We start from the raw sequence: 17327 nt of genomic DNA, 5'->3' as shown, positions 1-17327 counted from the left end.
TGCACACCCTTTAGCCCTCAGATCAGCCTCAATTCGTCGGGGCATGGACTCTACAATGTGTAAAGCGTTCCACAGGGATGCTGGCCCATGTTGACTCCAATGCTTCCCACAGTTGTGTCAAGTTGTCTGGATGTCCTTTGGGTGGTGGACTATTCTTGATACACACAGGAAGCTGTTGGGCATGAAAAACCCAACAGTGTTTCAATTTTTAACACAAACCGGTGCGCCTGGCACCTACTACCATATCCCATTCAAAGGCACTTAATTATTTTGTCTTGCCTATCCACCTTCTGAATGGCACACATTCACAATCCATGTCCCAATTGTCTCGAGGCTTAAAGATCCTTCTTTAACCGGTCTCCTCCCCTTCATCTACACTGTTTGAAGTGGATTTAATAAGTGACATCAATAATAGATCATAACTTTCATCTGGATTCACCTGGTCAGTCTATGTCATGGAAAGAGCAGGTGTTCTTAATGTTTGTACTCAGTGTAGCGGCGACACGTCATTCAGGGTTGTTTTGAGCTCCACCTGTTTAGCTTAAAAAAAAATGTTTTTTCCTGTTTTGCGTGTTATTTTGGCATTAATACGTGTCACATATCAGTTCGCAAACAATGTAAAAAAAATTATATCATTGAGTTAATAAAGATGCATACAAACTTGCTTTCTTGAGTAAGGCAGCTCTAAAATGCAGGTGTTTCAGCCTAGCTCAGTGCTTTTTGTGGTTGTGGGGCAGCAAGCGGAAAATACAGAGCGTAGGGGTTGGTAATGTTCTCTAGTTGCGCCGTGATTGGCTCAGTGTTCTGACACTCATGGGGACACTAGTCACCGCATAATCTACGGGTAGAGCTCGAAAATTCAAGCCCCTTGGATGCTGCCATAGAGTTACATTGGAAGTGCCCATCCAAGGAGGCTCAAGGTCATTGGCCACAGATAAAATGATGTCAAATCACATTATATCTACAGTAGCTTTGATTGGACTGATCATGTCAACATCATACTTTCAAAATCTTAGCTAGCAAGCTAGCAGTCATCACCATGAATCAAGTCGACAATCTACTGGCAAATCCTTTTCAATCCTTGTCATATGACGTGAAAAAATTAAGAGAAATTATAGATTAAACTTATCGGTGCTCATCGGCCATTGGTCATAAACAACAACAAGTTGGAAATCGCAAATTCAACATTGAGTGGTTTGGAAGGAATCAGTGGTTAACTGCAAGCAATGCAAAGCAATCACTAGCCTGCTATTCAGTGGAGTGGGAGTGTGGTCCAAGTCTGGGTTTAAGGGTCTCTTTTCCAAGCTTAAAAGGATAAACATTAAACATTGGCCATGCTGTCAATCCAGCATGACTTCTGACGCGCTCCAAACAACTGGAAACTCGGAACATGGAAATCTTAGACTTTAGTGAGTTCAAGACAACTGGGAACTCGGGAAAAAAACGAGTTCCAACAGGGAAAATACGTTTTGAACGGTCATCCAACTCTGAATGGCAAGTAGGGAACTAGGGTTTCTTTCTAGAGCTCCGACCTGAAGATCACTGACGTCATCATGATTCGACCTTGTTTTTTTCAGAGTTCCCAGTTGTCTTGAAAGCACCATCAATCCAGAGAATGCCAAACTTTGATGACAAAGTTTGATGACAAAATATGCCCACAAAGGACCGCCGCGCCATCTTCCTGTTCAAGTGAGCACAGCACAACAAGGTGTGTCCAAAAATGTATTGTATGCTGCTGCATATATGATGTAATATGCCAGGGAGATATGTACAATGTAGCTAAGAAAGTTATACTAAGTGTATGTTGTGAAGTAAGCTGTTAGTAGCCCATGTGCCTCACCCTAATAATTTGGTCCCTTTTCCCTTCATAATTTAGCCTACTGTTCTGACTTGGTGGTGCACATGTAGCCTATAGCTTGTTTTAGAGAAATGTTATCATTGAATATTGTAAGAGCATTCATTGTCTGCTTATATGCCCCCTTTATTTATCCTACGGTTCTGACTTGGTGTACAGGGAGAATACTGTAAGAATGGCCCATGTTCTGAATTCTGTCGCTGTACATTTCAAAAGTGTTGAACAAATAGTTATATTGACTACGTCCGGCCTAGCTCGCTCATTAATGCCTTAATAGAAATTACGGATTGCCTCTTATCCACTCATCATCCCCTTATGCCAAAGTTTGTACATCTCAATTTTCTGTAGAAACCACATTTGTTTAAGGCAGTATATGAGGCTGAATGAACTGTTTCGCTGCCAGACAAGGCTCCGCTGATAGCCAGGTGTAACAGTGGTAAGGTGTTGGGACTGCTGTTGGGACTCTGCTGTTGGGACATCTTTATGTAGGCCAAAACCGTTTGTGGGCACCGTTTGTCACTGTTATAGTGCAATTAATAAAACATTTTTTTGTTTTGTATGCCCCACCAAGATTGACATGCTAAAATCGCTACTGACTCAGTGTACACTTACAATACACCACAGTTTCCTGATAAATTAGTATAGCAAGTTTATGTTGAATTACTACGGGGTAACCTTAGATCCAAGATATGTTATTAAGTTGTTATCATCCTTAGATTGGACTCACAGGTTATCACATAACATACACTACATGACCAAAAGTATGTGGACACATGCTCGTCAAACATCTCATTCCAAAATCATGGGCATTAATATGGAGTTGGTCCCCCCTTTGCTGCTATAACAGCCTCCATTCTTCTGGGAAGGCTTTCAACTAGATGTTGGAACATTGCTGCGGGGATGTGCTTCCATTCAGCCACAAGAGCATAAGTGAGGTCGTGCGCTGATGTTGGGCGATTAGGTCTGGCTCGCAGTTGGAATGAGATGTTCGACGAGCAGTTGTCCACATACGTTTGGTAATGTCGTGTACCACCAACATGTTTCCTGCCCCACGAGATATATATTCCGGACTCTGACATTGCTTTTTCTGATATTTCTTAATTTCTTAATTTCCTTTTTACTGAGCTAGCGCTAGAAACAGAAGCATTTCGCTGCACCTGCGATAACATCTGCAAAATCAGCGTACGCGACCAATACAATTTGATTTGATTTACTGTCCTTGTCTTCAGGTCCAGACCTTCAAACACCATGGGTCCCACTTCCATTCAGATGTGAAAATATCTATCTCTCTAAATACAGCATTCTGTAGTATGTAACACTTTCTTTGAAATTCAGTTTTAGCATTGCGCATGCAGGAATAGACTACACCACTTGCCAATGGCAGAAGTGGTTCCAAATGGTACAGTAATACAAACTACACCCTACAGACTGCTAGCCTATCATCATTTATGTTGAAAAAAATCTTTGATAGCTTTTCCAAAAAGCCATGGCCCAGACTACATCTTCATTCTGTCTATCTGAAGTGTTTGAGACTTGGCTTACTGATATGAGGCAGTACAATTCCCAGAAAGCAGATGAACTCGCTGTGACTCACTTACTCTGGCTCACAGCTGTTTCACCCCAATAAAGCACTAAACACGGACAGCAATGCAAGTTCTGAAAACATCCTAGAAGATTAGTGAAAAAGGAATAAGAAATGATGATACCGATTTTGAATAACCAATATTTGATTAATGAGCTTGTTATCCAGCCTTTCCTAATATGGGGCTGTATTTAATTCTTGGGATGCATATGGTTTAATATCCCCATGTTCAAAATGTGTCATTGAAAGAGGAAATATAAACAGTTCCTATGTTGTTCCTATGTTGTTGCTGTGCAAATGTGTCACATCTGAAGCCAAGTATATGGGAGGGGGGTGGCTGAGTCCAATGAAAGACAGATGACAGTGGTATTTGTATACCCTGTAGGTCTAGAACACAACATTCAGTAGCAAGCCAATTCAAAGGCTGTCTCGCCACTTGTCGTTAGCCTCAATTCACTTTAGGGCAGATTTTCAGTTGATGTCTATTGGTTTTAGACACATTTCATATCATCAAGTGGTTCACAAATGCCTGTTGAATAACGGCAGTAGCCTATATCAAACACATGAGCATTATCCACGTGTACTCCATCATACAGTTTCTTATAGGCTATGCCATTGTTTGTGGTGTGTGGAGGAGCCATTGCTCTCCTCTTTCAGCACACGTCCTGAGTCATTCAACCATACACACCCCTCTTCTACTCCCCTCAGTGAATCTGTCTGAGGCAGGGTAGAGTGGTGTGTGGGAAGTAGAGAAAAGGCTGAGTATGTAGAGGGGGAGGGGATATACAGCAGGGTGATATAGATAGGCCGCAATGGGAAAGAATGCCATGTGTCTGTGGAGGACAGAAAGAGAGCGAGGGAGAGTAAGGGGAAGAGGGAGGGAATAGGATCTGAGTGGAGAGTGGAAGCAGCCGGGGCTGACTGCTGAATGAAAGGGCCTGTTGCTCTCCACCACCGTTAGTTTTTTGTCCCACAAAAGAGCACATGTCCAGAGCAAACATAGGAAGGCTCTCCAACAGTCAGGCGCCAGGGGGAAGGGACAGAATCACCACTACACACAGACCTTTTGGAATTCTGCATCGCTCCATTACTTAGCCCTACAGGTGGCAGGGTGAACTACCATTGCTATGAGCAGGGTAAGTGTAAAGGGAGTTGAGCTGCTGTCCCAGTGGCTGTTGGTCCTACTGGTCCTACTCGTACCCCGACATGGGAACACACACCCCCAGTGCCTGGATTACAAGCCCCCCTTCCAGCCACAGGAGCCTCTGGTCTTCTGTAAGGAGTACGCCAAGTTTGGTTGCTGTGATTTGGAGAAAGATGACAAGATCTCCCAGAACTTCTACAAGATCATGGACTACTTTGACTACTCAGGTTACATGACCTGTGCGAAATACATACGCACCATCCTCTGTCAGGTAAATTGAAGTCTGTCAGTAGTCGGATGTTAGCTTATGCCTCCTTACCTAAAACAGTCCACAAAATTGCAGGATATTTGTAGACTGGATTATCTTTTTGAATGGTTTTAAATCTTTTTCACTTGTTATAAAATTCTAATTCATCACAGGACCTAAAAAAATTTTTGATACAGATTAAGATATCACATTTTCATGAAACTGTATTTCAATTCCGATTTTTACACAGTGGCACCCCCTGCACTACTGAAATGTATGTGAACATCATGATAATTACATAACCCAGGCCTTTCCAAATGTGCACGCTGTAGATTGGAACAAATTACAGTTGGAGGTATTATGTAAGGCCTTGCCTTGTCTGTTCGACCATGAGATACGACAGCACTCTTACCAATGGTGGGTTTTGGGGCCCGGAACCACAGCACCACAACATAATTACTGTAAATGGATGACTTATTTCTCCTCTCCAATGATGATAATTCCAGACCATGTGAACGTGTCCTCAGCTTTGCTTGGTTTTGGATCCAGTGGAAGTCACAGGAGGTTGGTGGCACCTTAATTGGGGAGGACGGGCTCATGGTAATGGCTGGAGCGAAATCAGTGGAATGGTATCAAATACATCAAATACATGGTTTCCATGTGTTTGATGCCATTCCATTGACTCCGTTCCATTATTATGAGCCGTCCTCCCCTCAGCAGCCTCCTTTGGTGGAAGTGAGCTGTTGTGCTCGGCTCTCAGCTCTCCTATCAGCCATGCTGAGATACAGGCAGTGTGGTCAGTGGCTGGAGACCCAATGCCCACGGCCACTTAGCCAGGGTAAACTCTGCTCAATGATGCCCTTTGTCCGGACAGTTGTCTTAGATACAGGGGGCTGCTTGTGATCTGTCAAGAGGTCCACTGACCACCAGCCAAACATCAATTTCCTGTGTGGCCACTGAACAGGATATACAGTATCATATTTCCACTGAAATAGTTGAAGGAACTATAACTTCTACTTGTGGTAGGATTGACTATTACAAAACAATTAGTAACAATGACGTCAACCATTTAACTCAATATAGCCAATCCTATACCTCCTTCCCAATGTTGGAAGCTGAGAGGTCTCACATTTACAGTGATCGTGGCAAAGTGGAACTCTGAAGGGTTGTCCTATATGATGTGGCACATGTGCACTCTTTCATTACCTCCCACCCCTTTTGGAAGGAGGGCCTTTTTAGAGGTTTCTTTGAGTTTATTTATGTTGACTTTGGTGACTCATGGAGGAAAGGAAACCAACACACACAGCTTTAACCCTACCAGCTCACCCTGCACTGTGTACTTAACCATTTTACTACAGTCCTTCTTTACTCTCTCACAGTGTTTGTGGGTGTGCGTGTGGTAGTGCTAGTCTAGGGATGTTTCCACGCTAAAATGTACAATTTGTAACATCACATCTGGTTGCCATCTCTGTGAACAAAAGGCACGTGGAGTTAAATTTGACGGATTGCTGTTGTCAGAGCTCCCCATCCCATCCAACACCATTCTAAATTACAGTGTTTCCAAAGGATTTCAACAGAACGTTATAGTTGGCGAAGTGACTGCATTATCAGGGCTGCCTGCAGTAGAGGCCAGAGGAGTCAACACCCATTTGACGAAACAAGATGAAACAGGGCAAAGAACAATGCTCAGGGCCCAGTTTAAAAAGAAATATCTATCTGGATTAGGATTAAATGCATAGAAATAGAATGACTAGAACCGTCAAATCATTGACTTGAATGGGGACTCCCATTCTATTCATTCTATTTTATATCCATTTAATCCTATCTGATAGGTGAAATCCATATAAATAAAATTGGCCCTGTTGATTTTGGGCTGAATTAGACAATACATTATATGGTTAGGGGTAGCACTGGTATGTTTATTTCAGAGAGTCATAGAAGGGTAATTGCAACCTAGATGTTTGTGTCTATGTTCGGCGTAGTTCAATAGCATCTTACATTCAGACTCAGAGATTCACGTTTTCACCTTGGAGTGCAATTGAACCAAATAAGCATGGCATGATATCAATCCTGCTTTGCATAGCTTCACTGAACACTGTGCTCTTTGATACCATTTCTCTGGATAGTTCCATGACATGTACAAAGGAAATGGGACTCAGCATGGCTGGGTTTGTTTGTAAAGACTTGAAAGGGGTGGCACCCTGCTAGGAGATAGTTGGGAAACTATTTAAGATCTGCAGAAACAAATGAACCCCTCAACAAGAGCCAAATCTAGATATTTTAAGATCTAACGGAAATTATGTTGTATGTAAAAAATACATCATTCACTCCAAGGTGCTATGACGTGATATATCTTACATTTTGTATACAATCAAAGCATTTCATGCATGCTTTTATGTTCCTTTTAGCAGCTATATGCCCACATTTGTCAGCTCTTACCTACTAGTTTTATACTGTACCCCCAAGTCAGACACATAGTGTGACTGTGAATAACACATACCACCTCCAGATTACCCCCTTTTTGTTTTTGTCACTGCCTGACAATCATGTGATTGCATAATCCACCCAGCAATTTATGGTCAGCAACAGATTTCAACCCCGAGTTGGCCAGTGCTGTTGATGTTAAAAGTTTTGATGTTGAGTTTTTGAGCAGTATCTGATGGCACCTTTGAGAGAGCATATCCCAGATTGAAATATAAAGAAATACAAAATTACTCAGCAGAACTCCAGAACACATTATGCCCCCTTTGCATTAGACTTGGAATCATATATATATAATCAATCAGAGTCTTTGTAACAGAATTGTCTCTTTCAGTACCAGTTGTTACAGTGTTTATATGTTTTGCGTCATTGTCCCAATGGTTTACCAGTGTCTAAATGGGTGTAATTTTGTGGCTTTGACTTAATAAGGGATTGGACATTCCAAGATGCATTTAAAGAGGCCTTATTTATAGCCAGAATAGTCATTACCAGCTGGTCTGGTGAGTACTGGGAGGAGAAGAGGACATGATGAATTTCAAACGTTTTCTAACCTATGGAGAGTTCATCATGATAGCTGCACAATATCATGAACAGACATGGCATAGTATTAACCTGTAGATTATGCTTTTGAAGTTTCAATATGAGAATGCACAAATCAAGTGGCTATAGCCTACAGCTTAAGTGATAGCTCATTATGAAAGTTATCAGCCGATAAGGTAGGTCTACTGATCATGGAGTTTTGCTCATAAGTATGTGTAGTCCGAACCCCAATAGCTCTGCCACTTTTCAAACGAGGTTTCCTTATCCTTGCAGGAGTGCTCTCCCTACTCTGCTCACCTGTACGATGCTGAGGATGCCAATACGCCCATGAGGGAGCTGCCAGGCCTGTGTGGAGACTACTGCTCTGAGTTCTGGCACCAGTGCCGCTACACCATTAGTCTGCTCACCGACAACAACGCCACGGTGGGCATAGAGGAGGACCGCAATAAGTTCTGTAACTTCCTGGAGCTCAAAGACAGGGAGTACTGCTACCCCAACGTGCTCTCCGACGGCAAGCTCAATGCCAACCTGGGAAATGTTCGGGCGGACCCCGAGGGCTGCCTGCAGCTGTGCCTGCAGGAGGTGGCCAACGGCCTGAGGAACCCGGTGGCCATGGTCCACGCCGACGACGGGACCCATCGCTTCTTTGTGGCCGAGCAGCTGGGCTACGTGTGGGCGTACCTGGCCAACGGCTCCCGTATTGACCGGCCCTTCCTCAACCTGACCAAGGCAGTGCTCACCTCGCCCTGGGCGGGGGATGAGAGGGGCTTCCTCTGCATGGCCCTCCACCCGCGCTTCACAGTGGTGCGGAAGGCCTACGTCTACTACTCTGTTTCTGTGAAGAAGGAGGAGAGGATCCGCATTAGTGAGTTCACACTGTCCGCTGATGATATGAACCAACTAGACCACTCCTCAGAGAGGTAAGAGAAGTATCACCAAATGGCATGGACTGAATCAGAACCTGTGGTGTCATCGGCTCCATTCACATGCATGTATTTGACATTTTGAAACAATACAAATCTGAATGAACCAGCAGATTTGAAATAGAGATCTGCAACTACACTCATCCTATCAGATTCTAATTTAGTGATGTTTAGTCATGAGTGGTTTTCTTTGTAGAACTATTTTGGAAGTGGTGGAACCTGCCTCTAACCACAACGGGGGCCAGCTTCTCTTCGGGCACGATGGCTACCTCTATATCTTCATCGGCGATGGGGGAAGAGCAGGGGACCCCTTTGGCAAGTTTGGGAACTCCCAGAATAAGTGAGTCACTCTGCTCTATACATTTCAAATGAATTCAGGGGAAACAAATAAGGGGGTGACATTTGGTATATATCTAGCCTTCACCCCATGTTGATGTTCTTTGAAGGTCAGAATGATATGTTCGTTTCAGAGACCTACATTCTCAAAGAGTTTAAGATATAGTTATCATTCAACTAAGGACACCTAAACAGTGGTGTTGGAGTATTAGTGCTAGTAGTGGACGGAAACGTGGCTCTTTACACTTATTTACAGTGATTTACCACAAAGAATTACAGGAAAAATAGGGGTTCAAAAAGTTCAACCTATAGCGTGACATCTTTGATTATGCCAGGAGAGATTTAAGCTACAGCAAAGGGACCACAGGGCACAATTAGTATTTTAGTGTGTTTGTAAACTGAAGTACTCAACCTTCTCATATGATACTATAGTGATACATGATTCTATTTTTAAAGAATGGAAAATCCTGTTGCCTGGTAAATGTCTAGTAATTATTATATTCATGGTTGACTAATACATGTCATAGATTAACTTTATCTCTGAGCTGTAGTCACTTAGATTGTCATAAACAAGTTTAATATTCCAGAAGATGAATTGACATATTCATGGATTAAAGCGCAACGTTTTCCAATTACATTTATACAGGACCTTCAGCAATGCCGCTCAGCAGCTATCCAGGAAAGTGTGATTTTATGACCTTACTTGTCAATGGTGCCAATGTTACATTGGGAGAGAATCTGTATGACCTCAACCCCTGAGCATTTGACATGACAAACATTCAGCTCAACGCTATGTGTACATTCATGCAGATAGAGACGGTACAGTTGTTCACAATATTAGCCTTGGCACTGTAGGTTTAGCTTTCTCCTGGCAGGGGCTAGGGCAGTGGTTGGCAGTACCCAGAATCTACAGAGTGTCACAGGGCCATTCAGAAACGACTCAAAGGCAGCCTAAAACATTCAGCTGAAAGTGACCTACCTCTATAATTATAATACAATGGCAGAATAGTACACACAGTGACTCTTCTTTGGAGAAAAACATCACTGAGCTTTGGACAGTCTGTGTTTTAGAATGCATTTTTATTTTGAACCATGGGCAAGGACAGGGCCTAACCTTGCCAGTCAGGATGCAAGTGAGTGCCACCCACAAACCGGGTTGGTGCGTTGGTCAGTGGCCAGAGTCTGGAACTGCAGTGCCAGGCCAAATGTAATATTTATGGAGAATGTTGTCGGACGATGTCTGGCCTTTTCGTACCATGTGATAATTACTACAGTCTTGCATAGTTGAGTTTAAAAAAGACGTTTACCCCTCCTTTTAAAGACCTGAGTGGAGGTAGAATATCTGCTATTCTGTTCAGAATATTAGGGCGTAGATGTAAATGTAGTGCAGAAGAGGATGGTTGGAGCAGCTATAGGAGGACAGGCTCATTGTAATGGCTGGAATGGAATAAATGGAACAGTATCAAACAAATCACAAAAAAGAATGAAAACACATGATTGACTCCGTTCCATTAATTCTATTCCAGCCATAACAATGAGCCCATCCTCCTAATTTCAACAGCAGCAAGACGTACAGTAAGAGCAGGTGCTCTAAATCAAACCTTGTTATGCGTTATTCTCAGAAGAGGGTTATGTCTAGTTCATAGTTGGGTAGCTCTAGTGTATAGCAGAATTCATGCACGCAGAAATAGAGGGATCTTTACATCACAGCTTTACCCCGGGGGTGGTACTTATGGTAAAGGCATTCTATTGCGTTGCATTGGGTGGAAACATCCCTTTCAGCTCATCCCAGAAGAAGAAAGATCAGCAGACGGTTTCTTGACAGCCAATGAGTGGGAGGCCAGGGATATGAGGGTTGTGGGACCTGCCAAAGCTAATATTTACACAAGACGCTGTGGGCCGCATAATAGTATGTGTATATGTGAGAGAGAGAGAGAGAGAGAGAGAGAGAGAGAGAGAGAGAGAGAGAGAGAGAGAGAGAGAGAGAGAGAGAGAGAGAGAGAGAGAGAGAGAGAGAGAGAGAGAGAGAGAGAGAGAGAGAGGTCCCAATCTCATCACGGATAACTTCAGCATTTTAGCTAATTAGCAACTTTTCATCTACTTACTTTTTTTTTGCTACTTTGCAACTACTTAGCATGTTAGCTAACCCTTCCCCTATCCCATTTAGCGAACCCTTCCCCTAACCTTAACCCTTTTAGCTAACCCTAACCTTAACCCTTTAATCTAACTCCTAAATTTAACCCTAACCCCTAGCCTAGCTAACGTTAGCCAGCTAGATAATGCTAGCCACCTAGCTAGAATTCATAATATATCATACATTTTGCAAATTCGTAACATATTGTACATTTTGCAAATTCATAACATATTGTACGTTTGGCAAATTCGTAATGTATAATACAAATTGTAATTTGAACATATCATACGAAATGGGTGATGAACATCCACAAATTAATACATACCATACGAAACGTAACATATCATACTAGAGTGTCTCAGATTTACGTAGAGACTAATACAAAATGGTCTGAGACCAGGTTGGATACACATACACAAATTAAAAACAATGACAGAAGCACACACTAAAATGCTCGTACATTTTCCTATGACTACAACTACAAGTTAAACTCCACCCCTGTGTGTGTAGGTCCACTCTGTTGGGCAAGGTGCTGCGTCTCGATGTGGACAACAACGATGACGTGGACCCCTACAGCATCCCGTCAGACAATCCTTTCCTGGGGGAGAAGGGCTCGCTGCCTGAGATCTATGCCTACGGGGTGCGCAACATGTGGCGCTGCTCCATCGACCGGGGCGACCCCATCACCAGGCAGGGCCGTGGCCGACTGTTCTGTGGAGATGTGGGGCAGAACAAGTTTGAAGAGGTGGACCTCATCGTCAAGGGTGGCAACTATGGCTGGAGAGCCAAGGAGGGCTTCTCCTGCTATGACAACAGGCTGTGTCGCAACTCCTCTCTTGGTGAGTAGGCTATTCCTCCTACAGGCTTGGTAGAAGTGGCAGGCTGATTCTCTATGAAGCATCAGTTCATTAGTTGGTGAAGAGGTTCAGATATTTATTAAATCTCTTAAGCAGTGTAAAATTCCAAAGCAAGATAGATGTATTATTGTGTTAAATGTTTTCTCCTCAGATGACATCCTGCCTATTTTTGCTTACCCCCACAAACTGGGGAAGTCAGTCACTGGAGGCTACATATACCGCGGCTGCCAGATGCCTAATCTCAATGGCCTCTACATATTTGGGGATTTTATGAGTGGGTGTGTGTTTATACAATATAACCTACATTTTTCCAATGTTATACTGATTAATATGCTTAAAATGTTTAATAGATTGTCATGCATCGAAAAAGAGTTGATAGACAAATGTTCTTAACATTGAAAGATCATTGCCAAATGTTTCAAATGCATAAAAACAATAGCATTACAATAGTTTTTTTTGCCCTTAAACTCTCTTGACACATGCACAATCTGAGTGACTCCTTCTCTGCCTAGGCGCCTGATGTCACTGAAGGAGAACCAAAGCACTGGGAAGTGGGAGTACAAGGAGATCTGTATGGGAAAAGGCCAGACGTGCCGATTTACCAAACTTATCAACAGCTATTACAAATACATCATCTCCTTTGCTGAAGATGAGGCAGGTAACCTTGACAACTAGCTTTGCATGTTTTTGTGTCTCTTTGTGTTTTGTTCGTACTGATCCGTACATGAAAAGGCCATTAGGGGATGCATGCTGCTTGTGAATTCACTCACCAAAGACAACCATGGAAAATGAGTTATTTCATGATAAGCGTCTGCTGCTTTTGAACAGAAATAAAGAAATAAAAGCCCAGTGGTGTACCACTTAGTAGTGCATGCTCTTTAGCTTCAGATAAGTTTCAAAAAGCAACCTTGTTCAGAATGCCTGACTTCAAAGCTGATTTGAGTAAAGTGGGAAGGGGTTCAAAAGAAACAGGTTGTCTTCATTTCACTTTGACAGTGCTGCATATCTTTGTACTGGGTCTTAGATCATTTTTCCCTCTTGTTTCTAGGGGAGCTGTACTTCCTGGCAACGGGAGCTCCCAGTGCGTCTGCCAGAGCGGGGGTGATCTATAAGATAGTGGATCCATCCAGGTATTAAACAAGTGTCACAATGTCCCAACAGCCAGGGGGCTCTGGGAATTAATCTCGGATTAATGGCAGATTCCCAAAACAGACATACCTTTGCCAGATATACTAATGTCTATTGTCCATCCAATTATGAATGTGGTCTTCAATCCCCCTGTGTTTGTTTAGTACATCTCATACTTTAACTGTATAATCAGCAAATGTAATCGCTCTGTGTCACGCTAAGGGAATATCTGCTAAATCCTTTACCCTAAATGCAATTTACTGAATATAATGTGCTTATCTATGATATAATTGTTATTCATGTGGTTATGATAACATATGATTAAAACTACACTATACTGTATTAGTCGGAAATAGTTGTCATGGGCAGCATTGGAATAAATTGATTGTTTGATGGATTTCTCTTTCCATCTAGGAGAGCACCTCCAGGCAAGTGCAGCTTCAAGCCCACTCTTGTCAAGATTAAGGGCAAGCTGATTCACTTCCACCCGAAGGAGGGTAAGTGACACCACAAACAAACACGCGTTGCTCTGTGTTTGCAGGCTATCATGAGTCATAGCGCAACACATCTCGGTCAGTTGGAGTGCTCTAAAGGGCTGTTCCTCTCACTTGACTTCCTCTCTACAGAGTTTGTCATTGACAAGAAGCCGATGACCACCGCTGCGCCCACTACCACTGCTAGAACAACAGCTACTACCATGCTCCGTACTCCTCCGACCACCATGCGCTCTACGACGACGAGACCTACCTACAGACCTCTAACTGCAACCCTTGCAAAGACAAGGGCTACAGTTAAACCTTCAACGATGAGGGCTACTATTAAACCTCTAATGACGAGGGCTACTGTTAAACCTCTAATGACGAGGGCTACTGTTAAACCTCTAATGACGAGGGCTACTGTTAAACCTCTAATGACGAGGGCTACTATTAAACCAGCAACAACACCTTCCAACCCCACCTCAATGCAGCAGAGGCCTACAGGAACCGCTACACATGCACTGACCACCTCATGGAGGCAGGTAATGACGGCCAGGCCAGGTCATGCCACCACTCCTTCCCGGCAGAGGCCGTCGTTGTCCTACACCAGGCCCACTGTTACCCCGAAGCCCCGACCACTGTTGACAACTGGAGCCAGAAGGCCCTCTCCACCAACAGCACAACCCTTGACCCGACCACAACCACACGCCACGGTCAGACCCTCACCACTAGAGGTTACGACCAACCGGCCCCAGACCACACCAAGGCCCATGTACTGGACAGCTGCAACAAAGCCCACCACCCAGAAGCCTAACTTCACCCTCTCAAAGGCCCAGGACAAGTTCCTGAAAGGCCAGAGTGACAAGATAGACCGTTCCACAAGGAACCGGGTCAACAAGAAGGACCGGGGCTCCAAACCGGGGAAGCAGCGGCGCAGGAAGCACCGGGCTGGGTCTGTGCGGCTGATCAATACAGAGCAGCTATCGGACCGTGGGCGGGTGGAGATTTACATACGGGGGGAGTGGGGCACAGTGTGTGATGACTTGTTTAGCAGTAAAGCGGCTACGGTGGTGTGCCAGCAACTAGGCTTCCCTGTAGCCCTGCGTGTGGCTAAACGGGCGGAGCTGGGGGGCGGCAGTGGCAGTATCCTGCTAGATGATGTGGAGTGTGAAGGCACAGAGAGGACGTTACTGGACTGCAAACGGGCAAAGGTGGGCAAGCACAACTGTGCACACGATGAGGATGTGGGGGTGGTGTGTGGCTACCACCACGATGAAGATAAATAATAAGCCAAAGGACGTCTGACTGGGGAATCATTGCTAGTCACTTGTGCGTGAACAGAAACTTCCTCTATGTACTGTACTTCAGGGCACAAACTGTGGTCAGACACATCTCACCCCTCTACTCCCCCACACATACTCACACACATGCGAATTCAAGATGATTAACAACAATTGTTGATTGTAGACTAGACTTTCTGATACTTTACTCAGAGGCAGAATCCCTTTCATTCCCTTGCCTCCCTTCCAGAAAAATGTGTATCACTTTACATTACTGCCCTCTGCTGGAAAAGAAAAAGACATACATTTTGTTGAAAACTTTTTTAATTTTTTACATTGTATGAATTGATAATCACATCTATATACATACATTTGTTTTGTTTTGTTTTTCTTTTTAATAAAAAAAAACGTTTCTACATGTGAAGAAGTGATATCAGTCAAAATAATAATAATAATGATATAAGTGAGGAAAATGCTGGACATTGTGTGCTTTATTATTGTACAATTTGACAGATTATATATGTAAACTGTTTTCAAGGTACAGGGTGCCTTTGAGATGAATAAACTGAGATTTCAATTTCATTCTTGCTCCTCATTTCTGGACAACCAGATAAAACTAAACTGTTATCCGGAGGACTAACTTGCTAATAGGTTGTAGTTATACAAGTGCCGAGTTTAACCAGTTAGCAAGTCGGACATTTCCGAGTTTCCTAGTTCTGACTAGCACGTGAATATGGCATTATGCTGGATGCTGAGGGGTGGTTTCATGTGCTCATTGTAAATGAGAAACTGGGAAGTCGTAAATCCGACATGAATGTGTTCACGTTCCTCTGAAGTCGGAACAATTATTCAACCAATAAGATGTTAGCTAGCTTGATATTGCCCGCCCAGCAGAGAATGCTAATAATAAAGTTAGCTAGCTTGCTTAACATTGACACATGGTCAAACTAGCCACATTCTCCATATTGACTAGGTTGTAAATAATTGTCAAAAACAGATTTGTTGTAATCTTTTGGTTGAAAAGGTAAAAGGTCAGTGGTGAAATATCTCTATTTGACAAAAACATTTATCTGAGTTTCCCAGGCTACTACTTAAGTCGTTACTTAAGTACTTTACATTACTATGTATATATTTTTTTCAACTTTTACTTAACTAGATTCCTAAAGAAAATAATGTACTTTTTACTCCATAAATTTTTCCTGACACCCAAAAGTACTCTTTACATTTTGAATGCTTAGCAGGACAGAACAATTGTCCAATTCAAGCACTTATCAAGAGAACATCCATGGTCATCCCTACTGCTTCTGAACTTGCAGACTCACTAAACACACATGCTTCATTTCTAAATGATGTCTGAGTGTTGGAGTGTGCCCCTGGCTATCCGTAAATAAAATAAAAACAAGAAAATGCTGCCTGGTTTGCTTAAAATAAGGAATTTTAAATTATTTATACTTTTACTTTTGATACTTAAGGATGGATCAACATTTACATAATGGTCCCTGGAGGAAAATGGGGGCAAGTCATGCTTTTTCAATTTCAGTCAAGGGGAGGGTTTAGGATTTTTTTTTTGTATCTAGTCCAGGGGAGGGTAATGTAATTTATTACATTTCATTATTTCTCAATGTTTTAGAATTAGTTGCTTATTAGGCTATATACAGTTGAAGTCGGAAGTTTACATACACTTAGGTTTTAAAACTCATTTTACAACCACTCCACACATTTCTTGTTAACAAACTATAGTTTGACACAAGTAATTTTTCCAACAATTGTTTACAGACAGATTATTTCACTTATAATTCACTGTATCACAATTCCAGTGGGTCAGAAGTTAACATACACTGCCTTTAAACAGCTTGAAAAATTCCAGAAAATGATGTCATGGCTTTAGAAGCTTCTGATAGGCTAATTGACATCATTTGAGTCAATTGGAGGTGTACCTGTGGATGTATTTCAAGGCCTACCTTCAAACTCAGTGCCTCTTTGCTTGACATCATGGGAAAATTAAAAGAAATCAGCCAAGACCTCAGAAAAATAATTGTAGACCTCCACAAGTCTGGTTCATCCTTGGGAACAATTTCCAAATGCCTGAAGGTAACACGTTCATCTGTACAAACTATAGTACGCAAGTATGAACACCATGGGACCACGCAGCCGTCATACCGCTGTCTCCTACAGATGAACGTACTTTGGTGCGAAAAGTGCAAATCAATTCCAGAACAACAGCAAAGGACCTTGTGAAGATGCTGGAGGAAACGGGTACAAAAGTATCTATATCCACAGTAAAACAAGTCCTATATCGACATAACCTGAAAGGCCGCTCAGCAAGGAAGAAGCCACTGCTCCA

At 42.8% G+C, this 17327-nt stretch overlaps 1 protein-coding gene across 1 annotated transcript; it reads left to right on the top strand.

The window, feature by feature from the left end:
- Positions 1-4564: 4564 nt before the first annotated feature.
- LOC311106272 (HHIP-like protein 2) lies at positions 4565-14989 on the top strand (the record flags this gene model as incomplete). Its single annotated transcript, XM_084148559.1, has 9 exons — positions 4565-4852; positions 8123-8769; positions 8969-9112; positions 11753-12081; positions 12251-12377; positions 12612-12757; positions 13148-13229; positions 13642-13724; positions 13854-14989. The coding sequence occupies 9 exons, from the start codon at positions 4565-4567 to the stop codon at positions 14987-14989; spliced, it is 2982 nt and encodes a 993-aa protein (XP_084004685.1).
- Positions 14990-17327: the final 2338 nt, after the last annotated feature.

Source organism: Coregonus lavaretus, assembly GCF_964263955.1.
Source record: "Coregonus lavaretus genome assembly, chromosome: 30".
Lineage (NCBI taxonomy): Eukaryota > Metazoa > Chordata > Actinopteri > Salmoniformes > Salmonidae > Coregonus > Coregonus lavaretus.
The sequence above is the reverse complement of the archived record's forward strand: the minus strand, read 5'-3'. Positions and strand labels throughout refer to the sequence as shown.